General features: G+C 43.4%; 1 protein-coding gene across 7 annotated transcripts; it reads right to left on the bottom strand.

The window, feature by feature from the left end:
• On the bottom strand, positions 1-26,442 carry LOC140911718 (uncharacterized). 7 transcript variants are annotated; one of them, XM_073345299.2, is made up of 8 exons: positions 26,305-26,442; positions 18,862-19,083; positions 12,822-12,944; positions 10,308-10,355; positions 8,347-8,462; positions 6,717-6,809; positions 3,293-3,463; positions 1-2,976 (listed from the first exon to the last, which is right to left on the bottom strand). In XM_073345299.2, the coding sequence occupies exons 2-8, from the start codon at positions 19,028-19,030 to the stop codon at positions 2,905-2,907; spliced, it is 792 nt and encodes a 263-aa protein (XP_073201400.1). In that variant the 5' UTR covers positions 19,031-19,083; positions 26,305-26,442; the 3' UTR covers positions 1-2,904. The 7 variants fall into 7 exon arrangements, with proteins under 7 accessions (XP_073201400.1, XP_073201395.1, XP_073201401.1 ...); XM_073345294.2 differs by lacking the exon at positions 26,305-26,442 and adding an exon at positions 25,753-26,199; XM_073345300.2 differs by lacking the exon at positions 26,305-26,442 and adding an exon at positions 25,286-25,443.
• Between the last annotated feature and the right edge of the window lie 1,355 nt (positions 26,443-27,797).

The raw sequence follows: 27,797 nt of genomic DNA, 5'->3' as shown, positions 1-27,797 counted from the left end.
TAACACGGCTGCTACTCTGAATTCTACATTTGTAAGTTCAACTTTCATGATATTTGTATGAGGTGAATTGAAAAATATTTTTTTACAGTGCAAATATTTGTAATAAAAATAAATATAAACTGAGCACTGTACACTGTGTTGTAACTGAAATTAACATATTTGAAAATGTAGTAAACAACCAAAAATATTTAAAATAAATGGTATTCTATTGTTTAATTTTTTTTAATTGTTTGACAGCCCTAATTTGAAATAGGAGAGAGTGAAAAAATGAAGCTGTGCATGTAAACAAGCCAAGTGCAAAATAACTACATACTGTACATGTGGCACCACAATTCACACTTTTACTACAGGCCCTGTCCAAAGGCCACAGAAGTCAGGAAGAATCTTTCCAGGGACTTTGACTCACTATCAGCTTCATCCTAAAACCAGTGAAGGAACAGTTCCACGAATTTAGCCACTAGAGAGAGTGTTTTGTACATGAATAGGACCATCATATTGCTAATCTTAATCAGTGGCACAACAGGGTCTAGAGCAGAGGTGGGCAAACTATGGCCCAGGGGACACATTCAGCACCCAGGACCATCCTACCCGGCCCTTGAGCTCCCAGCTGGGGAGGTTAGCCCCCAGCCCTCCCGGCAGCCTCAGCTCACCGTGCTGTCAGCGCTCTGGGTGGCAGGGCTACGAGCTCCTGCCGGGCAGCGTGGTGGCGTGGCTGGCTCCGGCCAGGCGGCACGACTCAGGGGCGGATTTACCTGTAAACACAGGTGCCCTGACACAGGTCCTCCAACAACAGGGGGCCCCAGGGCCAGGCACTCGGGCAGATCAGCACTGGTGCACTCCCCACGGGAGGGGGGGGGCTGCACTGTGAGGGAAGGGGAGAGCAGGGATGGAGGCTCACCTACAGCCTTAGGAGAGCAGGCCGGAGGTGTGGGCGATGGGAGTGCTGCAAACGCAGGTGGAGGACTCTAGAGGAGCAGCGGCCGGCCGCGCAGCCGGCCAGAGAGAAGCAGTGCTTTGAAGGAGAAACCGCCGCTTCTCTCCAGCTGCGCAGTTGCCCCTGCTCCTCCTGAGTCCTCCGCCCATGTTCGCAGGGCTGCATTCTGAAAGGGACTTGGGGGGGGAGGGGGGTTGGGGTCCTGGGGTGGGGCAGTTAAGGACAGGAGGGGGCAGTCAGGGGACAAGGAGCAGGGGGAGCTGGATAGGCTGGAGGTTCTGAGGCAGGCAGTCGGGGGTGGGAAGTCGAAGGGGTGGATAGAGGGCAGGGGCCAGGCTGTGTGGGGAGGCACAGCCTTCCCTACCTAGCCCTCCATACAGTTTTGCAACCACGATGTGGCCCTCTGGCCAAAAAGGTTGCCTACCCCTGCTCCAGAAGCACAGAATGAATCCAAAATACCTGCACTTGGAAGCACTTTTCAAATATTCAAACTGAATTAGGGTCTTTGTTCTCCTGCCCTCTTTCTCAAAATAAATGTATTGTGAGATACTGTTGTGTAATGACATTTAGTTTAATTAATGGGTGAGCAACATAACAGATAGTTCTATTTATCAATTAAAGTCACTCAAGTCTGTGTTTCATCCAATGGAGATTTCAAATCATTAAGATCCAGTGCAATGCACATTGAAGTCAATGGCTGTCTTTTACTGATTTAAATGGTGTCTGATCAGACACCTGGATCCATAAGAATTTTTAGTCAAAATGAAGGGGTTATGTCAGAATCTCTTGTTTATTGAGCAGCAAAAGTTGTTAGGTTTCTTCACAACTTTGCACACATTCTTACTATTTAAAGGGTATAACAGGTGTTAGCTCAGCAGTAGCATTATGCATGGCGATGTGTGAAAATTGAGTTCTGTTTCTCTTCTTGCATGGTCTCACGCAACTTTGAAGCCTACTAGAGAATTGCTTGGTTGCAACTTAGCCTAGTACAATTGAGTGTCCACATTAGGTTTCCTGTTCCAGGTGCACACAGTGTTCTATATCCACACAGAACACTCTCTGCAAATGTTGTGGGACCTGTGCATTGTTGCACCAAACCTGCAGTTCCAGGTATAGTACCCTGGAGTAGTTGTGTAATGTCTGATATTTAAGGCTTGGTTCACTGTTGTGTAGTCATTTACACCAGAGCAAAATGAGTTTAATAGGTTATGAAATCAAATGGTAGTGTTTTACACCCACTTTACATGGGTAAATAATGAAGTAAGGTGCTGGGAAATGGAGAATCAGAGCCTTGATGTCTAGATCAACCACTTCATATTTTGGGTTTGTTCCTTTGCCTATTTCAGATGGCTCTGTCCTGCACAAGGGCTGCTGCAAGCCCAAGGTAAGAAGCGTGAGTTTATTCTTTGAATTCATTTATTCAGACACTTATTTCAATTTTTGTTTGTACTGTTTTGTACTTTGTTCTGTACCTGAGCTAAAGATTTCTTTCTCTATTGTATTTCCCTCTAGGATTCAGAGTTAGGAGTTGACCAGACCAAAGTTCACAGGGAGCACATCCTTCCATGATGTCCAATCTGCCTTCTTCCCGCTAATGCAGTGGGATTCTCAGGCCATGCCGTTGGTTTTTTTGGTGGGGGGTGGAAAGATGAAGAATTAGGGCTGGAGCAGCCTGGAGATGCAAATGGATTTACTTGGGGGGTGGTAAAGAAGGTGGAATAGCTTTGCTGTTAGCCTTTAACTACTAGCCCTCTGTCCTTAGGCTCTTTTTTTCAGATTTCCAGGGTGGGAGCAGAATGGCTACTGCAGCAAAGCCTCAGTAAAGTAAGTACATAGTGCACACATATTCACGTACATGTAGTGGCTGCTGAATAATTATTTCTCTCCATGTTTTTCAGGTGAATTGATGTGGGACATTTAAGAAACAAATTTTCTTATTACAAAATGTAATATTAAAAGTGTTTTCTATTTTATCTTTTCTGTGATTCTCGCTTCCTATCTTGGGGCTTCTGCTGTTGTTTCCCACTTCCCAAATCAGCCTCCTTTAAAGTATAAAGTCAAGAAAAAAAGTTACCAAGAAATTGCTTTTTTCTAGAACACTGCTAGCCATCCCCCCTTAAGTTACATATGTCACTCAGGTACAGTATATTTAAAACACAAACTGATCGCTCTCAGACATCAAAAATAGTGAATCTCGAAACAGAGACTATTGAAAAACTTTATACAAAACTAAGGAACTTGATCCCCACATGATCTCAATCTCCCTTCATTTCTATTTTGTGTTGGCTCATTTTAGGGGCTTCGTACATACTTGAGACATTGCAAGGCCTAGGGAACTATGTATCACACATATGCCACCTTGAAATAGAAGTCTTTTCCTGTATCACCATCGGTTTCTTCCATCTTGCATAGATCAACAGAGTCCTTGTTCACATGAAGGTAGTAGTTCTGATCCTTATAACACTGAAATCTAACTGAATCTTCTTGGTTGTTATGCATGATGAACAGCTGGTTGTCTTGTTCAGTCAACTATGAAAAACATACAAAGTGATGCATGTATAGTAAGGCCTGTGTTTCTAAAAGATATCTGCCATGAAAAGTTAAAATGGAAATGCTGCTAACTTATTTCATTTTTAAAAAAATGTAATATTTTTCCCTTTGTCAGGTGAAGTGCGTCTGTCAGTGCAGAGTCTGAACCTCAGGGAAGACCTGCTCACCTTTAGGACAATACAGAGATAGCGGTGAAAAAACTTTCCTGCCAGGTATCCAAGGCACTGGAGCTGGGTAGGCCCAAACACCTAAAGCAGTCTTCTGCCACCATTAAGAGCAGCAACATTTTTCTCAGGGCCATTTCTTTGCTCAAGACCCTTTCTGTTTTTCATCTTATTCTTTTCTTACCTTCTCTTCCTTTCTCTGCTGCCTTCAAGAACTGCCTCCAGCTGCTAATTTCAGGCCAAAGTTCTAAGAGAGGTGAAGACCATGCCACCGGCATCAGTGAGAGCACCTTCTCAGATGGGACTCATATGCTACACCTACCACTGCCAGACTTACCACTGCCAGACTTACCCCTCCCTTAATGCTTTTGATACCATAATATTGAGAAGAGAAGGAGCAAGACAAAGAGCAACACACAAGTATGGATTTGACAATCTCCCTCCCCCAACCACACACATACTGATGGCATACTATTCCAGGCTCTGGTTCCAGTGAGTCCTCTCAGGTTTCCCATCCCCACTCCTTTAAGACAATCCTAGTAAACACCCTCCATTCTCACGAGGCAGGGGTCTACTATCAGATTGGACACCCTGTATTATTGGAATTGGCTGGCCCTATACTACATGCCATGAGATCCCAACTGCCCAGGTTTTACCCCATGTAGTTCCCTTGGGAACAGTTCCCTCTGACTAAGATCATCCTGACCTGGCATTTCTTTATCTACACCAGTGGAGAAGCAAATTAAAGTGTAGTAGATAACTCTTAAAATTGTCAAAGACTTCAGACCTCTGAAAGCTTTGTCCTTCTCAGAAAGGGAAATTTCTCTCACCCTCTGCTCCTTGGACTTCACTTTTTACTCTGTCTCCAATTCAGAGACTTGTTCCAGAAATGCAAAGGAAACTATTTTCTAGGACTTCTGTCCTAGAAAGAGAAAGTGCTCCCAGGAACATCTTAAAACAGAGGGGAGGAAATAAACAAAACACAACCAACCTTTCCTGCTGTTCCTCTGTTTTCTCAGGTTACCAGAAAGATCAAGAGAGATCTAGTCAAAGTTATCACTCCTTTCTGGCTTAGGAGACATGCTCCTTCACTTGTTAGAAATGGCAGCTGTCCATCTTGGTTTTTTTCCAATTTCTTCAGATCAACTTTTCTGGGATCAGTTCTGTATCTGAACCCATGCAGTCTGAAACTTATTGCCTTTAAATGGAGAGACTGACATTTAAATTTGCCTAGACCTGAAAAAGGACTGTGTAGCTCAAAAGCTTGTCTTTTTTGCCAATCGAAGTTGGTCCAATAAAAGATCACCTTGTCAATTTAAATTTGAAGACCATTAAGTTAACCTGGTTGTGCCTTAGGGTGCTACCATAATATAAATGCTTTTGAGAATAAATTAAGTTGTCTGAAACTTCCATTTTCCACTGGATTAGGATGTCTGTTCAGAGAAAATATGCCAAAGCCACCATACTAATGTATTTTTGTGTGCCCACAAAATATCCATTATCCATTTCTACCTACAGGCCAGTTAAAAACGAGACTTTCTACACTGAAATGTGGTAAGCTGACACCCAATTGCCTGTTCATACATTCACAAGACATTACCATGTTGTTTCATAGTCTTCTACTGATACAGATTTAAGTCTCAAGGTCCTGCAGTGGAGTAGTTCATTCTGAATTTCTGGTTTATGTTTGGTGTCTGTCAACTTTCCTTTTCTGAGTCTACTGCTTGTTATTTCCCAGTAGTTCTGACTTCAGGTGAGTGCACTGCTCTTGACAATGGGACAGTTTTGCTTTCCCTGTAAGTTGGTCTTCTCATAGAGGTATATCCATCAGGCCAGAGTCCCCTCCCTTTTCTTCTTTCTGTTACAGCTGTGATGTGGACTTTAGCTTTTGTACTGGAAGTCTCTGCTGGCTCACATGTCTGGGCTTGCCCAACCGCAGTCCTCTGGAATTACTGTTGTCAAGGTTCCTTCCCCACTCTGAACTCTAGGGTACAGATGTGGGGACCTGCATGAAAGTCCTGCTAAGCTTATTCTTACCAGCTTAGGTTAAAAACTTCCCCAAGGTACTAATTTTGCCTTGTCCTTGAACCGTATACTGCCACCACCAAGCGTGTTAACAAAGAACAGGGAAAGAGCCCACTTGGAAACATCTTCCCCCAAAATCTCTCCCCAAGCCCTACACCCCCCCCTTTCCTGGGGAAGGCTTGATAAAAATCCTCACCAATTTGTACAGGTGGACACAGACTCAAACCCTTGGATCTTAAGAAACAATGAAAAAATCAATCAGGTTCTTAAAAGAAGAATTTTAATTAAAGAAAAGGTAAAAGAATCACCTCTGTAAAAATCAGGATGGTAAATACCTTACAGGGAAATCAGATTCAAAACCTAGAGAATCCCTCTAGGCAAAACCTTAAGTTACAAAAAGACACAAAAACAGGAATATACATTCCATCCAGCACAGCTTATTTTACCAGCCATTAAACAAAAGGAAATCTAACGCATTTCTAAGTAGATTACTTACTAACTAACGGTTGTAAGGCTGCATTCCTGATCTGTTCCCAGCAAAAGCATTACACAGACAGATGAACCCTTTGTTGCCCCCCACCCACTTCAGATTTGAAAGTATCTTGTCTCCTCATTGGTCATTTTGGTCAGGTGCCAGCGAGGTTATCTTAGCTTCTTAACCCTTTACAGGTGAAAGGGTTTTGCCTTTGGCCAGGAGGGGTTTTATAGCACTGTATACAGAAAGGTGGTTACCCTTCCCTTTATATTTATGACAACTGTGGAGAAACTTCTCTGTATCGTCTATGTTCTAGTCTAAGCCTAAAGATTGACTCTGAACTGATGGATGCACTCCTAGAAGATGACCACCAATTCACAGGTGAGACATCATTACTCTTTCACTTAATGTTAAAAATCAGAAAGAATAGGAGTACAGATAATTGGTGAAATGTAAATGATATCATTTGTAGCAAATGGGATTGAAGCATCAGGGTTGTGCCCCTTGTACAGTTCCACCCCCTGCATAGGTGTGTACACACACCACACATATTTGGCTGGCCACATACCTGCCTGGGGTCAGGAGCTCCACCTGTAATCACTTCCATGCCGTCTTCTTCCACCATATGACCCTCTGTTGTCTTACCATTTGGATTCAAGACCTGTGAAGACAGCCACCAAAATTGGTGTTTCCCTTCCTATTCTGAATTGTATTAACCATGGGTTGTACCGTCAATGGCTGATTAATTCTAAACAAAACTATTCCAATCCCTCTGATGGGAAATTTAAAGAATTTTTAAGAGACTTAGTGACCACCTATACTGCAGAATGAACTGGATGGAGACCAGTTACAATAAGATAGTTCCTCAACTTGGTTCAAAACATAATTCCATCTTGCAGCATAGATGGGACTGAATCATGTTTTTATTATATTCTCATAGTATGTTACAGCCATGGGGATCTAATTATGCCCATTGAGCCCAAGGAAAATGTTTATATCCTGCTGGAGGAGAATAGGGCCCATGAACTTTCTAAGGTTGTCAGTTTTGAGAAACTTAAAACATATTAATTGAAAGCTGGAACCATGTCAGGGAATGCTGAGTTATGATCTGGAACTTCAAAACAGTTCATTTACCAGTGACAACTTGGGGCACAAGGTTCAAATCTTTCTAGATTCTGTGGTACCCATTTCAGACAAAAAAAAATTGTGGACATTTAATCTCTGAATCAGGTAAATCCCTTCTAAGTGCTTGTTCTCCTGTATTTTAATAGGAATGCCTTTACTCATTCTCTCACAAAATGCTTTCCATAGAAAGTGAATTGTAAATTAAAAAGAAACAAAAAATGGTTTTTCAAATTTAACATGAGGAAGTGACACAGGGTTTGCCTACACTAAGAAAAGCAGTCAGGGTTAGCGATCCTGTTTCCCATAGCATACATACCTGTTGACACCTTTTTGCCTCAATTTAGTTGGTTGAGATCCATCTTAGATATCCTCCTGGAGTCAATCAGAACCAGTTAACTCAAGGTTAAAGTTGTTCTCTTATAACACTAGGGTAACCAAACCTTGATTGCTTTCCCTAATCTAGACAAACCCTCAATGGCTTGGAGAACAAAACAAAACAAAAACAAAAAATTCTAATTACACAGGGTAAGAGTAAAAGCATGTTAGCACACAGATCTGTGGTTTCTTTTCTTAGATCAATATTCCTGTCTGAATATTGAAACTCCAGTTTGTCCTGAGAAGAGAATTCCACTCCCAAGCCCTCCTCTTTCACATGGAGTACTTTATTCCTCTTTTCCTCCCTTCTCTTCCTGCACATCACCTCCTGTTGCAGCAATCTCTCCCTCTCTACAGGAAGCTAGAACCTAGCTTCCCACACTGGGCTCTAATGATGTGCTACGAAGTACTAACATTTGCTTTCTAGCTTACTCGATGCTTTGTATGCACTTTGTATTCTAAATCTCAGAGCATGCCATATATACACAAGTGTGCTCTGAGATTTAAAATACATTACCAAGAATAGCAGTGAAAGAGATAGGAGGCTGTCAGCATCCAAACACCAGAGCTCAGCATAAGCAGCTGAGCTCTGATTTCCTTTAACAGGAGCAGAAAGGGACTTGGGAAAACTGAAAAAGGATGAAGAAAGGCAAAGACGATTTGATGAAAAGATGAGGGGCAAATATACTACTTCTTACCTTCAGGTACAGTTGTTTCTTATTCTTGCCCAATAGGAGAAAGTTATTTTTTGATCGCTGGGTCATGGTCACCAAATTTTTACAACGTTTTTTAATTCTGTTTCTGGCCACTGGAGCTAAAGTATAAATTTAAAATACAGACTCTTTTTGTGAATTGAAACATAACTAGAAAATCTTCTGCAGAGGCAATATTCAGTTTTCACTGTATACTGATAGACACAAGAATAACAACACGCCTAAGCACTCCAGATATTGACCATCTTTGTAAAGTACTTTGGGATCTACCAAAAGCATATAACACAACCATGGCTTTATATCCTCCTTATAAAAATGAATGACACCATGGATTCTGAGTCATTCATGGGATGGTTGGATTGACTCCTATTTGAAATGACGTTCTCTAAATAGCATAAAAACGAGGGAAATAATAGGGCAGTGCGAAGTTTTAACTAATTCTAACAGTAAGTGAAAAATATCCATTTCTGTTGGCCATCTCAAGACCAAAAACAAGGTTTAGATTAAAAAACTGGGAAAACTAATAAATAAGGATCATAAGCAGAAAGGATATGAACCAAGAATACCTTCTACCAATCTATATGAAATGGAAGACTGAAATGAGGGGTTGTTGATAGGCCAGCTGCAGGAATTACCAAATAGGGATCCCACAAATAATACAGTTCTTTCTTTAAAAGGAATTCCTATAGTAAATAGAGTATGGCTAAGTCCAACCAGGTCAGGCAGTATTTTTTCTGTTTAGAATATGTCTGTCCCCATAGTATCACCGTACCTTTACAAGTTCTACAAGTCAGTGCAATTAAAGAGATTTTTTTGTTGTTGTTCTGGAAAGCTTTGTACTCTTTAAAAACCATTTGGCGTCAGTGGACCAAATTCATCCTTTGTGCCATCCAATGAACCTCCGACTGGCTGGTGTGCACTTATGGGAGACCCCTGGAAGGAACTATGTCTGAGTCAGCCTTCTGGGTATTTTAACTACATGGAATCCCTCTAAAAATCCTTGGTAGACTGTGGGGCACGTTCTAGCACAGTCTATTTATATGCAACTACATCTAAATAAAGATAATGGCATTTAGATGGACTAAATCTGCAAGAAGAAGGAATAAAATACACCATTTAGTTGTACCTCAGCAGGTAAATTATACTAATTTGAAACCTGGGAGGATATCTCCTGTAACGTGCAAGATATTTCAAGTTCTTTATCCTTGTGTTATACCCTTTCACTCGATGGGCCAAATTCAGAAGTGATGTGCAAATTGCACATCAATGAGTTCAACTGCATGTAAGGAAGCCATAAGACTAATTCACATTCCAACAGGCCAGGAGAGAGAAATGTAGCAATAAAAACAGATGATAGGAGGATGTAAGTTAAAGGAAGCCATCTCCTGCTTTAATCCTCACTTTTCATCCTCCTTCCAGCTGCCCAAATGTTTGTAACACCACCTAAGACTCCCATACACATTGGAATTCTGGTGTAAGCAGATCTAAGGGAGTCTAATTTATATATCACCTTTGAATATGTTTGAAGCTTGACCATGAGCTTGGAAGCCAAGAACTTGTTGTAAATGTAGCACTGCCTCATTGAATGCTGGAATTAAACAAATCATTCAAACTCTCTTAGCCCACCTATAAAGTGGGTTTAATAAGGACTTCCTTACCTAACGAGCATGTTTTGGTAACTAATATTTGTATAGCGCTATATAAGTGCTAAATATTATTAATGTTCTGAATATTAATGTTAGTCTTAGCAGTGCTTTGTTACTACAATGATGAGCATTATAGAAAACCTTAAGATAGACAGGAATCTCTAAGATCAGTAACACCTTCTTGTTGCATTACTAACCCCCTGTATTTCCCTTGAAGGTCCATCAAAAACCTTTTCAAAACCAAAACTCTAACAAACAAATATAGTTTTGCTCTCAGGGCCACAGTAACCAAAATCTTACCACAGTTATTCAGTTTGTTGCTTGTGAATATGTCTAACCATGCAATATCTAAAATATAAAGAATATTTTTGCAATTAAACATACATAGGATGCAAACTAAGAATATTTTTTAAAAGTATTCTGCAAAAACTCAACATTCAGTTTTCCTGGAATATTCAGTAACAATAGGAGTCAGGCTTCATTTCCTTCTAATTCTTAACCACGGTTTTGCATTCATATACACTTACAATGGCCTTATCAGCCACTTGCAGAGTAGGTGTAGCTACACAGGACAATGAAAAGGCAGGCTGTGCCGAGGCTGCAGTGTGTATCTGCACGCAGCAGTGAAAGGCTCTGACAGGGGAAAGGCAGTGGGGGAAAGGCTCAGCAGTAGGGAGCTGCTGGCCTTTTCCCACTACCTCCCCCTTGCCAGAGCCTTTCTCCACTGCTGGAGCATTTCACTGCAGTGGGGAAGGGCTCTGGGGAAGGGCTCTGGCAGCAGGGAGGCAGTAGGACACTACGTTGCTAAAAGTAATGTAGAAGTGGGAGGCCCTCCTTAGGCATGTAGGCAGCCATGTATACCCTAAGGTCCTGGTCTTTCTCCACTAGCTTAAGCAGTGCCTCGCCATCTACCCTGATGTTCTAGCTGGGCATACAGTGTCTGTACTCTATATGCTGCCTTAAGTGTAGGCCTACTTAAATGGAGTTGTGTACCATTTTTGTCCTGATATCTGTATTGGGGAGGAGGAGAGTATGACAATTGTATTTATTCACTTTCTTTTATAACAGAATAAATCCTTGAAGATAGAGGTTAGTAGTGCAGTGAGAGACTAATCTGAGTTTTAAGCACCAGTCTAGTAACAAGGGGCCAAATTGTGACTAACTCTTATGTGAGTGTATAATGGTAGGAAGGTAGCTTGTGCCCCACCTTGCATTCCCCACTCAGGGCCTGGCCACAGTTGCAAACACTGTGCTCCTCCAGCTGTTCAGAGTTACAAACGTTGCACCAGCCCCTCCAAAAGTCTGTGGCTCCTCTCTCTGCAATGGCAGACCTGGTCAGTGTGGAGGGGAGCACATGCTGCTCCCTTCTCCATCATGGTGCAGCAGGTCTGCTTCCTGTGAGCTTGGATGCCTCTTAGAGCTTCTGTTGCGGTGGTGCAGCTCTAGTAGACATTGTGGAGCTGTAGCTAGGAGACACAACTTAACCCTAACTACGCAGGGATTGCTGACCAGCAGCTGACAAATTGGTCACCAGATAATGGGAAACCCTCCCATACACATACATGCAAATTCATATTTAAAAACTAATTATGGGCCCCATTCTCCACAGCTTATTTTCTCAGTATAGAAACTCAAGTTCCAAATTGCAGAGTTTCCCTGGAATACTTCCCCTAGCCCTATCTGTAGAAGAGTCCAGGAGTTCAGTGCTGTAAATCCACAGATGTCCCCAGTCAGGTTGGGTCTTCAGCAGTCCACTGGGCCTGACTCCCTTCCCTAGCTCCTTGCATTACTTGACAGCACATCTTGACTGTCATGGTCTTCTTCAACTGCCAGCTCCCTCTAGATCCCCGACAATGGGGGCCTTCTGCTGTACAGAGGTAGGATCAGATACAGATCCTCAGCTGGAGTAAATTGACATAGCTCCCATGAGGCAGGAGTTATGCTCAATTACCCAGGTAAGGTGCTGGCCCTAGGTCTGCAGTGTCTTGCACTGTATAGATCTGCAGTTTGAGGAGGGGAGGGCATACAGCGAAGAACAGCTTCCTCCCAAACTTATCCCAATTCTGGAACCCTGTCAAATTCCCATTCCACACCTCCTCCGCCATGATCTAGGATTGTAAGCTCCTCTCTGTCCGTGGAAGTCGAGGGCAGCATTTAGCTCTATATTTAACCCCTCAAAACGGATAAACATTCAGGGAGAGGATTGTTTTACCCTAGGAAAAAGGTAAAATAAAAGGAGTCTTGAGTATTTACTGCTTTTAACCTGTGAAGCACATTAGAGGCACACATAGCGCAACCAGTGCTTCCACTCCCTTCAACACATTGGGGCTGCTCAACTCAATCATTATTTGTATTTTCTCCCTCTACCATTTCCTCCCCCAAAATGTCTAGCAGCTATTCTTTGAATGCTAGCTGGGGTGCCATTTTTGTGCATTGATTAGAGAAGCCCAGTCACAGGTCAGGAAGGAGTTAAATATGGCCACACCTCAAAGTTTCTGTATCTCCTTTTATTTCTCCCTGCAGTCTTCCCAAATGATTGCAATCCAGTAGGTGGAGGGGGGAGAAACAAACATGCTTTTACTCTAGTGGCCAATAAACAAGATAATCTACTTTTCATTTAAAATTATACTGTTCTTACTTTAAGCCTGTACTAGTTGTTTTTGTTCTGTAACTACCAAAGCATCGTACTAGTGGGATCAAATGTGTCTAATGCTGACTGATAATACAGAGTAAGTGAAAGCAAGTACATGGAAATACATAGAAGTGTCCCGTTAGACAATATATATTATTTTGATATAGAAAGAGAAACTGTACCTTCAGTGGATTGTGAATCCTCAATTGATATTTTACAATGACCATACTCGTCTAAATCAAAACGCAGCGTTTTTGAGTCCCTTGTCAGTATGTAACATTTCTTTCTGTCATAGTGTTGGTATGCTAGTCACAAATGAATTTCAGTTAGTTCTGCTGGTCACAGAAAAATAGAAAGGTTACCTAACAGAATATTCCTATGGCAACCCCTGAAAAGTAGAAAAACTAAACAAAGTCTTAAAATACAGCCACGGGCAACATGAATGTAACAGAGTGGGCTCAGGCAGATATGATTTTGGGTTTAACTAAACTTCAGTCATCTTTTTTTTTTTTTGCCTTTGTAATGACAAAATCAAACCCAATGCTAACTTTAGTTTTAAATTCACCACCTGTAGGAAATAGTAAAAGACAGAAATGGCTTGTCAGTAGGGGCTAAGCCCCACCAATAATGTCACACAACAGTATAGAATGGCTGATGTACCTCAGGGTGCAGAACCACCTGCAGCCATTGCGGGCTACTGGAGATACTGAAGCTACTCCAATCCCAGAGGCTATCCCAGGGAATGTTGGGAGACACCTGCTGCTGCAGCATACAGGTTGCAGGGCAAAGTGGGAGGAGGCACAGAGCACGACTGTCTGCTCTACAGTTGCCAACTTTAGTTGAACGAATTCCTGGAGATTTTCTCACATGACATAATCTTCAATTGAAGATTACGCTTTCATTCCTGGAGATTCCAGGACAATCCTGGAGGGTTGGCAACCCTACTCTGTTCCAGCTTTTCCGAAGTGAACAAGTAGGTGGAAGGCTCTGAGCCTGGTGGTTGTGATGGGTGTCAGGAAGGAGGTGGGAGAATGCTTCTCGTCCTGAAAGTGTGTGTGTGTGTGTCCTAAGCCTCAGAGTGTCAGCTGTGCAAAGGTTGAGGGCCCAAGGGGTTGGTGGATAACTGTGTTGCAGGAAGCCGATGTGATTTGGGTAGGGCGACTAGACAGCAAATGTGAAAAATCGGGACGGGGTGGGGGGTAATAGGAGCCTATATAAGAAAAAGACCCAAAAATTGGGACTGTCCCTATCAAATCGGGACATCTGGTCACCCTAGTTTGGGGAGCATGAGGCATAAAGAAGTTGCATTAGTAGGGTTGAATCCAAGGTGGAATGGAGTCCGTTGGTGAATGAGTGTGTGGGTGAACTGGTCAGGTGTGTTGGGGTGAGAGACAGTAAAGTAAGAGCTAGATTGGATAGGGAGAGGTTTGGATTTAGAAAACAGCAAAGGGGTCAGGGAGGGATACAGAACTATTTTCTTCCACCTTGTGTTTCCCTGAGAAGTGTCCCAGTTTTCCATTCTGAAAGAGAGAGGAGGTGAGCTAGAAAGAGAGACCACCTATTCTTTCTTCCCATTTTCCCACTGCAGCAAAACACATCCCTGTAGCCTCCTGAGCCTAGTGCTCCAGTTTTGCACTTTGAAAATAAGATCCATCTGCAAAGTAGTGGCCTGGGGTGTTACCTGCAGCTCCAGCACTTATTTTGGGGACCAACCACCACTGGTGAAAGACCCCAAATCTTCCTAGGTAAGTGCTACAAGGAAAGGTATTTGAATTCTAGGAAGCCCTAGTCCTGGGAACAGGATACAAATAAATGTTAGGTTTCAGAGTAGCAGCCATGTTGGTCTGTATCCACAGAAAGAACAGGCGTACTTGTGCCACAAGTACGCCTGTTCTTTTTGCAAATAAGTATTAAAATCAAACAGTTATTTTAAAGAGAGAAAGGAGCAGAATGCAATGGATCATGGCAAGGAAAACCCGATTATCCTCAATCTGAGGCATCAGTGATATAGTAGGTCAAACTGGAAACTGGCAAGAGCATAGAGGTATTGCTGAAACTGCTCAAAAGGGGGGTGGATAACAGAGCATGTGCTTTACTTGATTATCCTCCTCAGAGTTTCACACCTTGGTGACTTGAAGGTCAATTAAGGATGAAGAGACATACACACAGCCAGCATCAGGGGAAAGAAATGTATCACATTTCTAAACAAAGTCCAACATGCACACTTCTTTCAGTCTCTCGTCATACCTTTCTTTTGGGGTATATTGATACTCAGCACATCAGACAAATGAGAATAACGTCCAGAAAGGAGAGTGCAAGCACTGATTGAAAATACTGGGGCCAATCCCATTAATCAATGGGAAAGTAGTTTTTAAAATAGGTTTCCAATATTAAAACCCAAACTAAAAAGGGGTAGAGGTCTGTGAAGAGTTTGTGTACATACCTTAGAGCTCTATTGATTTTACAGCTGGTCTGTGGCTAGCATTTTCTCACCCTCTACTAAGGTAAGATGTTTGTTTACTTAATACTGGCCGAGTCTATACTAAACACAGTCCCAAGACAGTCAGACATTTCATGACAGAGGCACCAAGTCTCATCTGTCCTATATCATACCCTATACTGAATAGATCTCCAGTGCCATGAGACATCAGGAGAATGATATGTAATGTGTAGGGGGACCATGGCATTGAATACGAGGTTGGGTGAATTAAGCAGCATCTTCTTGGGCTTGACTTAATGCTTTGGAATACAGGAGGAAGGGGGTGTTACTAAGTTGGACAAAATGTAACTTCAGAGCCAGCACAAGATGAAGAGTAAATGAGTACCATAAGGTAACATTGATTTTTCAGTGCTCTGGCCAGAACATAAGGCAACTGAAGGAACAGGGTAGAAACAGGAAGCTTTCAGGGGATCCAGAAATGCAGTGGGAATTAACGAATTGTGCTGAGAATACTGGGTTGAATTCACCATGGCATTACTCCAATTATACACTGATTTAACTATAATGAAACCTCTGTTTTTGCTAGAGTTGTGAGGGTACAATTGTTTCTGGGAACCTTTGCTGATGCTTCTACCCTCTTTGTTTAAGGTAAACAGGAACTGAGTACACACATAGTGAATAAACAGACTAGGAAAGCATATGGTGAGTGCCTGCCTCCGTCACTTCTCTTCCTACAAGGAATTGACCTGCTCTAGACATTTCAAGTTCTACTTTTGGTTCTGGGACAGGTCTCAGGACACTGATATGACAGGAAGTGCATTTAGACTTGTTGTTTTAGTAGTGAGCTTTGTTTTGGTGTGTGTAGGGAAATGTTTGTTGCTGGAACCGGTCATTTTTAGGCTGCTCCAGATACTTAAATAGGATCTGGTCCAAGAGGTGAATATAGCTGGACTGCTTGGTAATAGTGACCATAATATAATTACATTTAACATTCCTGTGGTGGGAAGAACACCTCAACAGTTCAACACGGCGGCATTTAATTTCAGAAAGGTGAACTATGCAAAAATGAGGAGGTTAGTTAAACAGAAATTAAAAGGTACAGCACCAAAAGTGAAATCCCTGCAACCCGCATGGAAACGTTTTAAAGACACCATAATAGAGGCTCAACTTAAATGTATACCCCAAATTAAAACACACAGTAAAAGAACTAAAAAAGAGCCACCGTGGCTAAACAAAGTAAAAGAAGTACTGAGAGGCAAGAAGGTATCCTTTAAAAAGTGGAAGTTAAATCCTAGGGAGGAAAATAGGAGCGTAAACTCTGGCAAATTAAGTGTACAAATATGATTAGGAAAGCCAAAAAAAGAATCTGAACAGCTAGCCAAAAGACTCAAAAAGTAATTAAAAAAAAATTCTAAGTACATCAGAAGCAGGAAGCCTGCTAAACAACCAGCGGGGCCACTGGATGATCGAGATCTAAAGGAGCACTGAAGGACAATAAGGCAGTTGTAGAGAAACTAAATGAATTCTTTGAGTCAGTCTTCACTGCAAAGGACATAAGGGAGATTCCCACACCTGAGCCATTCTTTTTAGAGGACAAATCTGAGCAAACTTAATAGGAGTTGTAAGTCTGCATTCCTGATCTGTTCCCGGCAAAAGCATCACACAGACAGACCAACCCTTTGTACCCCCCGCCTTCAGATTTGAAAGTATCTTGTCCTCTCATTGGTCATTTTGGGTCAGGTGCCAGTGAGGTTATCTTAGCTTCTTAACCCTGTACAGGTGAAAGGGTTTTGCCTCTGGCCAGGAGGGATTTTATAGCACTGTATACAGAAAGGTGGTTACCCTTCCCTTTATATTTATGACAGGGGTATTGGTTTTCATAACCATTTGTCCCCATTACGAGTGGCACTTGTGGGGATACTGGGAAACTGGAGTGTCTAACGGAATTGCTTGTGTGACTTGTGGTTAGCCAGTGGGGTAAAACCAAAGTCCTCTGTGTCTGGCTGGTTTGGTTTGCCTTAGAGGTGGAAAAACCCCAGCCTTAGGCTGTAACTACCCTGCTTTAAGCAATTTGTCCTGAATTGGCACTCTCAGTTGTGTCCCACCAAAGCCAGCATCGTTACACATGTATTAAATGTATTGGTGTATGATTTGATCATATTCTGCCAGCCACCCTTTTTGAATGGCAGAAAGGAATGGCCTAATGGGTCATTTGGTAAAGATGTATCAGCCAGAATCTGTGTCTGTGCTGATTTCAAAGGCAGTGACAGACCTTAGAGGGTCACCAACTTGTTGTAGGTTTAGCATTTTAAAATAAGTAAAAGAATGCAAGGATTGTTTTTCTTTTGCATTGCAATTTGATGTTCCTGTTCAAAATGTCCTATGTAAATTAATTTTGTTGTGTGTGTGAATGAGGAATGTGTGTGTTAAGAGATAAGTGTGAAGGCCATCGCTGAGCCAGATGTACGAGGGAGGAACCAGAAACAGACGCAAGGGCGCCAGGAGGTACAACATGTCCCTATTGAAATGTCAGAGGAGGGCAGATTGACGACTTTAAAGATGAGACAGGCACCTATCAATGGGGACAACATAGCTGTGATAAAGAATGAGAAGGACAATTTAAGAAAACAAGCACTCGTCAAATTACAATTGATTACAGCATAATGGTGCAAAACTCATTGGTCCCAGTGAAGGAAAATCACTATATAAACAGGGTGCCTTGCCATGAAACTTTGGGTTCGTCCTGCCAAGACTTCCCCGGAGCATCGTGTTGCGACCAATGGAACCCAGCTCCTCCCTACCAGTGATCAACCTAGCTGGCCACTAGGTTGATCCAAACTCTGGACTGGTAACTGTAACATCAGTTGGTGGGACAGTGTGTTTGTGTGTGCGCGTGGTGTGATTGAATGTATATGCTAATTGTTGTATCTTCAATAAACGCGGCGTATTGCCTTTTCCCCTATAAAAGATCCCGTGTGCTTCTTATAAGCATAACATGCCCACATCTTGAACACTGTGTGCAGATGTGGTCACCCCATCTCAAAAAAGATATATTGGAATTGGAAAAGGTTCCGAAAAGGGCAACAAAAATGATTAGGGGTATGGAATGGCTTCGGTATGAGGAGAGATTAATACAACTGGGACTTTTCAGCTTGGAAAAGAGACAACTAAGGGAGCATATATGATTGAGGTCTATAAAATCATGACTGATATGGAGAAAGTAAATAAGGAAGTGTTATTTACTCCTTCTCATAACACAAGAATGAGGAGTCACCAAATGAAATTAATAGGCAGCAGATTTAAAACAAACAAAATGAAGTATTTCTTCACACAACACACAGTCAACCTGTGGAACTTTTTGCCAGAGGATGTTGTGAAGGCCAAGACTATAACAGGGTTCAAAAAAGAACTAGATAAGTTCATGGAGGATAGGTCCATCAATGGCTATTAGCCAGGATGGGCAGTGATGGTGTCCCTAGCCTCTGTTTGCCAGAAGGAGGGAATGGGCAACAGGGCATGGATCACTTGATGATTACCTGTTCTGTTCATTCGCTCTGGGGCACCTGGTATTGGCCACTGTTGGAAGACAGGATACTGTGCTGGATGGACCTTTGGTCTGAGCCAGTATGGCCGTTCTTATGTATTTCTGTGCTGAATGTCCTTCTCAGCCTGTTTTCTGAGGCCATTCAGCCCAAATTTCAGTACTGAATTCAGTCCTGAATTTTGCTTTGCACATTACCTCTCTCAGGCACACGCTTTAGTTATAGTAAAGAAAAGTTTACCTTCACATTTACTTGATGATTTCTTTAGGTTTTGATATTTACGTGTAGTTTCCTGGTCCACTGGTATCCGAGACGCAGTTGATTTTTTCTGTTTATTTTTACCACACCTTATTTGTCGTTTTCTAATCTTCACCTCGGAAGGCTTTTGGAATCTTGAGCGCAATATCATTGTTGAAGACACTGGAAAATCCTGGTAATCTGTCTTGAAACTCTCTTCTAGTCCTAAATATAAATGATAGTTCAGTCACAATACTTTGCATTAGAGATTAGAACCAGTTTTTATTTTGCAAAGATTGTTAACATATTGACTTCTCAAGTTTTAACAATTGAGATAAAGCTGGGGTAAATTTAGTAAATTGTTGCTTGCTTATATTTTCTACTGTTGTAGCTGATATTTATGTGCCAAATGCGCTAAAGATTCATGTGCCTCTTCATGATTCGGCCATCGTTCCAGAGGAACGCTTCCATGCTGATGACGCTTGTTAAAAAAAATAATGTGTTAATTAAATTTGTGACTGAACTCCTTGGGGGAGAATTGTATGTCTCCTGCTTTGTTTTACCCACATTTGCCATATATTGCATGTGATAGCAGTCTCGGATGATGACCCAGCACATATTCATTTTAAGAACACTTTTACTGCAAATTTGATGAAAATGCAAAGAAGATACCAATGTGAAATTTCTAAAGATAGTCACAGCACTCAACCCAAGATTTAAGAATCTGAAGTACCTTCCAAAATCTGAGAGAGACGAGGTGCGGAGCATGCTTTCTTTTTGAAGTCTTAAAAGAGCGACACACTGATGTGGAAACTACAGAACCCAAACCACCAAAAAAGAAAATCAGCCTTCTGCTGGTGGCATCTAACTCAGATAATGAAGTTGAACACGCATCGGTCAGCACTGCTTTGGATCGTTATCGAGCAGAACCCATCATCAGCATAGACGCGTGTCCTCTGGAATGGTGGTTGAAGCATGAAGAGACATATGAATCTTTAGTGCATCTGGCACATAAATATCTTGCAACACCAGCTACAATCGTGCCATGCGAACGCCTGTTCTCACTTTCAGGTGACATTGTAAATAAGAAGTGGGCAGCATTATCTCCTGTAAATGTAAACAAACTTGTTTCTCTTAGCAGTTGGACTGAGTGGAGTTGTAGGCTCTAAAGTTTTACATTGTTTTATTTTTGAATGCAGATTTTTTTTGTACATAATTCTACATTTGTAAATTCAACTTTCATGATAAAGAGATTGCACTACAGTACTTGTATGAGGTGAACTGAAAAACATTTTTTGTTTATCATTTTAACAGTGCAAATATTTGTAATCAAAATAATATAAAATGATCACTGTATACTTTGTATTCTGTGTTGTAATTGAAATGGATATATCTGAAAATGTAGAAAAACATCCAAAAATATTTAATAAATTTAAATTGGTATTCTATTGTTTAACAGTGCGATTAATCACATTTAATTTTTTTTAATCACAATTAATTTTTCTGAGTTAATTGCATGAGTTAATTAATGTGATTAATCGACAGCCCTACTAAATAGTAAAGTCAAACTTGTCTGGATTAAAATCTGAGAGATCAGTGGTTACCATGGAGCCTATTACATCAGAGCTGACATGCATTCTAGCATGAAGTCCAGCATGAAGTATTGCAGTAGATTCCTAAAACTGAGTTTTAGGAGTCAGACTGAAAACATCCCACAGAGTATATAGGGAAGTATACTGTTGGCACCACCCTGGTGGCACCAAGCATGGCGTCATGTTGGTAAGGGGTCAGGTGGCATTCATTAACTGTAATATTGGAAACTATCAACCATACTGCCATCCAAAAAGCAGAAGTGTCTGTTGGGGCTGAAAAGTGAAAATGGCACGTTACCAGAGTTGTTACTATACAACATCAGCAAGCCTAGGTGGCTTTTTGTCCTAGGTACAGAAGGAAAGAGATTATTTAGGATTTAGTGCATCAGTGGCCACAATGCTGTAGCCAATGTGGTTTCTTGAAGAACGAAGTATGTAGTGTGATTCAGTGGCAAAATCCAGACCTTAGTTTCATTTTCCTATATATAAATTGGTGATAAATAATGCTTACTTACCTGCCCCAGTGGTAAGAATTGTGTATCAATAGACAAAACCACTTGATGAGTGTTAAGCCTCACACAGCACTGGCCAGAACAGCAAATGCTGTGCCTGGAAAGTATACTGTCTGCACTAAAAGAGAGTCTTACTGAACAAGAGAGGAGCATGTCTGCAACTTCTAAAATTGGGAGAGGTAAACAATGACAATTTAAATGACTATCTGTTCCTATTTGGCATGAAGATGATGGTGATGATGAATGTATCAGCTCAGCTTCCTTATAAAGTATCCAAGAAGAAGTCCAAAGCAACCCCTCATCACAAGACAGAATGGGCAAGATCCAATGTGGCCACATCCCCATGAGCTTTCAAGCTCCATTTTTTTAACCTTATTGATATTTTTTGTGTTTGGTGCTGTGGCGCACACCTGTAATCCCAGCTACTTGGGAGGCTAAGGCTGGCAGATCGCTTGAGCTCAGGGGTTCTGGGTTGTGCTGTGGTATGCCAATCAGCTGTCCAGTGCCACTGACAGCTTGGCCAGTGGGTGGCTGAAGGACTGGCTACAACACCACGAATGGAGTGTTGTGATTGCGCTCTGTCTGTGAGGGCTGATGGCCCAATTGATCAAGGTGATATTGTTTGTATATAAAATAAACAAAACTAAATGAAATACCATATAAATAACAAAATTCAATGTTCATTTGTAAAACCTGAAACAAAACAAACCCTGAACATTGATACCTTGCATAGTGGTGATGCAAGGTATCAATTATTAAAGTGACTAAACAGATAAAATGAGAACATACCCTAGGAATATCAGAGACTAATATATACTAAACTGAAAAAGTATGCAGTAGGTTCATGTGTGACCAGACATCCTCATTTTTTCCCCAAGCATTTCTATTAGGCCAAATCATTTTTTCTATTGCTGCAACAGAAGAGAGCTCGCTAAGCCAATCTGTGTGAGAGAGAGGAATTGCAGATTTCCATTTTCTCAAATTAACTCTTTTGGCCACTAAAAATTTACTGCAACTTCTTAATGTTAACTACAAGAGGCCACAGCAATGGTTCCCTAACCCACCCAGCAATATTGTTAATCTATCCAACTATACTCTTAGCCCAGCAGAAGAATCTGTCCTATCTCGGGGCCTGTCCTTCTGCCCCTCCACCCCCACGAACATGATACAGTTCTGTGGTGACCTAGAATCCTATTTTTGACGTCTCCAACTCAAGGAATATTTCCAACACACCTCTGAACAACATACTAATCCACAGAGACCTTCCTACCAACACTACAAAAAGAAGGATTCTAGGTGGACTCCTCCTGAAGGTCGAAACAGCAGACTGGACTTCTACATAGAGTACTTCTGCCGATGTGCATGGGCTGAAATTGTGGAAAAGCAGCATCACTTGCCCCATAACCTCAGCCGTGCAGAACACAATGCCATCCACAGCCTCAGAAACAACTCTGATATCATGATCAAAAAGGCTGACAAAGGAGGTGCTGTTGTCATCATGAATAGGTCGGAATATGAACTAGAGGCTGCTCGACAGCTCTCCAACACCACTTTCTACAAGGCATTACCTTCTGATCCCACTGAGGGTTACCAAAAGAAACTACAGCATTTGCTCAAGAAACTCCCTGAAAAAGTATAAGAACAAATCCGCACAGACACACCCCTGGAACCCTAACGGGGGATATTCTATCTGCTACCCAAGATCCATAAACCTGGAAATCATGGGCGCCCCATCATCTCAGGCATTGGCACCCTGACAGCAGGATTGTCTGGCTATGTAGACTCCCTCCTCAGGCCCTACGCTACCAGCACTCCCAGCTATCTTCGAGACACCACTGACTTCCTGAGGAAACTACACTCCATCAGTGTTCTTCCTGAAAACACCATCCTGGCCATTATGGATGTAGAAGCCCTCTACACCAACATTCCACACAAAGGTGGACTACAAGCCGTCAGGAACACTATCCCCGATAATGTCACAGCAAACCTGGTGGCTGAACTTTGTGACTTTGTCCTCCCCCATAACTATTTCACATTTGGGGCCAATGTATACCTTCAAATCAGGGGCACTGCTATGGGTACCCGCATGGCCCCACAGTATGCCAACATTTTTATGGCTGACTTAGAACAACGCTTCCTGAGCTCTTGTCCCCTAATGTCCCTACTCTACTTGCGCTATATTGATGACATCTTCATCATCTGGACCCATGGAAAAGAAGCCCTTGAGGAATTCCACCATGATTTCAACAATTTCCATCCCACCATCAACCTCAGCCTGGACCAGTCCACACAAGAGATCCACTTCCTGGACACTACAGTGCTAATAAGCAATGGTCACATAAACACCACCCTATACCGGAAACCTACTGACCTCTATTCCTACCTACATGCCTCCAGCTTTCACCCAGACCACACCACACGATCCATTGACTACAGCCAAGCTGTACGATACAACCGCATTTGCTCCAACCCCTCAGACAAACGCCTACAAGATCTCTATCAAGCATTCTTACAACTACAGTACCCACCTGCTGAAGTGAAGAAACAGATTGACAGAGCCAGAAGAGTACGCAGAAGTCACCTACTACAGGACAGGCCCAACAAAGAAAATAACAGAACACCACTAGCCATCACCTTCAGCCCCCAACTAAAACCTCTCCAACGCATCATCAAAGATCTACAACCTATCCTGAAGGACGACCCATCGCTCTCACAAATCTTGGGAGACAGGCCAGTCCTTGCCTACAGACAGCCCCCCAACTTGAAGCAAATACTCACCAGCAACCACTCACCACACAACAGAATCATTAACCCAGGAATCTATCCTTGCAACAAAGCCCATTGCCAACTGTGCCCACATATCTATTCAGGGGACGCCATCACAGGACCTAATAACATCAGCCACACTATCAGAGGCTCGTTCACCTGCACATCTACTAATGTGATATATGCCATCATGTGCCAGCAGTGCCCCCTGCCATGTACATTGGTCAAACTGGACAGTCTCTACGTAAAAGAATAAATGGACACAAATCAGATGTCAAGAATTATAACATTCATAAACCAGTCAGAGAACACTTCAATCTCTCTGGTCACTCGATTACAGAACTAAAAGTTGCAATTCTTCAACAGAAAGACTTCAGAAACAGACTCCAACGAGAGATTGCTGAATTGGAATTAATTTAGGCTTGAATAGAGACTGGGAGTAGTTGAGTCATTACACAAAGTAAAACTATTTCCCCCTGTTTATTCCTCCCCTCCCCCCACTGTTCCTCAGATGTTCTTGTTAACTGCTGGAAGTGGCCCACCTTGATTATCACTACAAAGGGTTTTCTCTCTCCCCTCTCCCCTGCTGGTAATAGCTCATCTTAAGTGATCACTCTCCATGCAGTGTGCATGATAAACACCCATTTTTTCATGTTCTGTGTGTATAACTCTCCTCACTGTATTTTCCACTGAATGCATCCGATGAAGTGAGCTGTAGCTCATGAAAGCTTATGCTCAAATAAATTGGTTAGTCTCTAAGGTGCCACAAGTACTCCTTTTCTTTTTGGTATTACCCATTCATTCCTAAAATACATGAGCTTGGAGAAGGAAAGATAGCACAGTTAATGTTTGAGAGAGCACTGAATATGGTGTTCCAAAACACATGCACTTTTTTGACAGGTATAGAGGATGTGTGAAAGATTGGCTTGGGACTGTTTACATCGCAACATTCAGTATGTTGCCAATCTAGCTTTCAGCAAATGTTCTGGAATCCAGTAGTGCCTGTTTAATATCTTGTTCTGGAAGAATTGCAAGGATAAAGAACTTGAAGAATATTTCAAATAATGCCAGATATTCTCCCATGTTTCTGTTGTCATGATAAGGCTAAGTTCTTTTTCCCATTTTTCTTGGAGACTGAGAGTGAGAGGGTAATGCAGAGTTGGGGCGTGGGGTCTGGGCTGGAGCAGACAGTTAGGGTGCAGGGGACAGACTCTGGGAGGAAATTGGGGTGCGGAGGACAGGCTGGGGCAGGATGAGGGGTGCGGAGGATAGGCTCTGGGAGAGAGTTTGGGTGCGGGGTCTGGGCTGGGGCAGGGGGTTGGGGTACAGGAGGGGGCTCAGGGCTGGGGCTGCAGTACAGGGGGTGACAGCTCTGGCTAGGGGCACGGGCTTTGTGGTGGGATGGGGCTGGGGATGACTAACTTGAAGTGCAGGCAGGCTGCCCCAGGGCTAGGGCCAGAGAGGAGAACTCCCCCCAACCCTCTCCCGCCAGCAGTAGCAAGCTCCGGAGGAGGAATCCCCATCTTCTCCCCTACCCCACCCCGGCAACACACTTACCTCATACCACTGTCACTGCACGTGCTGCTCCTAGGGCCCCTCTCAGGTCCAGGAAGCCCCCTCACCTCCCGCTATGGCGGGTGCCAGGGGAGGGGGGGGGAGAAGAGGCTGCCATCACATGTGGCCTCCTACCCTGCTGCTGCCCCTCACTGGGGGTGGGGGATGGGGCTGCTCCTTGCCCAGTGTGGGGCAGGAGTGGTGGCTGCGTGGCGGGGGGAGAAGGGGGGAGGGGAGGGTGTCACAACACTCACCCAAGCCCCAGCTGCTCAGGTCCAGGAAGGCCCCCCTCCCTCACCTCCCCTGTGGTGGGTGGGTGGTGGGGGGGGAAGGGGGAGCTGCCATTACATGTGGCTTCCTCCCCTGCTGCCTGTCACCGTAGCCTCACGGGGAACGGGGCTGCCCCTTACCCAGCATGGGACAGGAGCGGTGACTGTGGGCTGGGGCAGATCAGAGGGTCAAACACTCACCCAAGCCCCAGCAGCTGCTCAGGTGAGTCCGGTCCACTCCCGACGTCTCCCAGCTGGAAGCCCCCTTGGTGTTGCCTCCCGGTGGGTGCTGGGGCGGGGCGAGGCGGGGCGGGCTACCAATCATGCGTGTGCCCCCTCCCGCTCCTCAGCTGCGGCGGCAGCAGCCACCTGCCCCAGCCTGCCGCCGCCGCTCCCCTGCTGCAGCCTCGCCGTGGGCAGCCGCAGCGGCCGACAGCTCGGGCGAGGGAGAGCAGCGCGGAGCGGCACGGCACGGCACGGCAGCCGCCCGCTTTCAACCAGGCCGGGACGCTCTGGGGCCCGGGGGAGGCGCGCAGGCGGGCGGGAGCCGGGGGACGCTCCAGGCGGGGCTGCGGGAGAGACCCGGCTCCCAACATTGGTGGGGCAGAGTCCCCGGCCCTGAATATGCCTGGAGCCCGAGCTCCCGCGGCCCGGGCCCATCTAACTCCCCACTCCTGTTTATCCCTCATTAGGGCTAGCCCACCCTCCCTGTGCAAATAGGCAGGCTAACTGGCTTCTCGGACACGTACTGACCTTTTCATGGGGTGTGGGCTGAGCACCTCATCGCTCAATGGCTTTAGCTGAAACCTCTTTCTCCAAGGTAATGCCCATAAGGACATATTTACAGTCTCAAATGCCGCAGGAGCGCTTGAGTGCTTTCGCGCTGTTCAATGTCCAGTTGGTAAGCAGTTGGACTTCACAGAATTGATTGATATTTTTGCAGCCATAAAAGCAAGAAAGATTGCGTTGTGGTGATTCTGTCTGGATACGAGATTAATTTTCTTTATTAATTTAAGATGAAGGGCTATCTTACTTATTCCAGGCGAGGGACTGGTTGCTGGTTTAACTCTTCAGTTTTATGTAATTGATAATCTGAAGTTGATTCTGCATGATCTACTCCAGTGTTTTGCTTTCATGGACATTGTGACTAAGTGGGGATTTTCCCAGGTTGTGTTGTATGTGAGTCTTACTGTTGAGCCAATGTGAGTTTTAATATTTTTGCATGAATACTGTGTGTGCCTTGGTTTCCCTGTGTGCTGCACCAATATCTCGTGGTGGGAATAGGGTTGTGTGACTTTGGCTGAGACCTCTGGGGCAGGTAAGGCTGCTTCATCTGCCTGCACCTATGCTATGACCGGTGTCCTTCATAACCGGAGACCCAGGATGGGGATCCCAGAGCTACCACCAGTTGTCACTGAGTGATGCTCTGGAACTACTCCAATGAAGCCAGTCAGGACTCTCAAATCATCCCTGATTCAATTACGTATGCAGTATAGTTGTAGTTTTCCCAGGATATTAGAGAGACAGGGTGGATGATGTAATATCTTGTCAGACATATTTTGTTGAGGACTCAGAGTAGCAGCTCTGTTAGCCTGTATTTGCAAAAAGAAAAGGAGTACTTGTGGCACCTTAGAGACTAACATTTATTTGAGCATAAGCTTTTGTGAGCTACAGCTCACTTCATCAGATCCAACTCTTTGCCAGAGGATGCATCCGATGAAATGAGCTGTAGCTCACGAAAGCTTATGTTCAAATAAATTTGTTAGTCTCTAAGGTGCCACAAGTACTCCTTTTCTTTTTGTTGAGGAAGAGTCAACATGGTTTTAATAAAGGGAAATCATGCCTTACCAATTTACCAGAATTCTTTGAGGGGGTCAACAAGCATGTGGACCAAGGGGATCCAGTGGATATAGTGTACTTAGATTTTCAGAAAGCCTTTAACAAGGTCCCTCACCAAAGGCTCTTATGCAAAGTAAGCTGCCATGGGATAAGAGGGAAGGTGCTCTTGTGGATTGATAACTGGTTAAAAGATAGGAAACAAAGGGTAGGTATAACTGGTCAGTTTTCAGAATGGAGAGAAGTAAATCATGGTGTCCCCCAGGGGTCTGTTCTGGAACCAGTCCTATTCAACATATTCATAAATGATCTGGAAAAAGGGGTAAACAGTGAGGTGGCAAAACTTGCAGATGATACAAAATTACTAAAGATAGTTGAACCCAGGTAGACTGTGAAGAGCTGCAAAAGGA

The sequence above is a fragment of the Lepidochelys kempii genome, chromosome 5 (genome assembly GCF_965140285.1).
Source record: "Lepidochelys kempii isolate rLepKem1 chromosome 5, rLepKem1.hap1, whole genome shotgun sequence".
In the NCBI taxonomy this organism is placed as follows: Eukaryota; Metazoa; Chordata; order Testudines; family Cheloniidae; genus Lepidochelys; species Lepidochelys kempii.
This window is presented reverse-complemented; position numbering and strand designations above follow the sequence as displayed.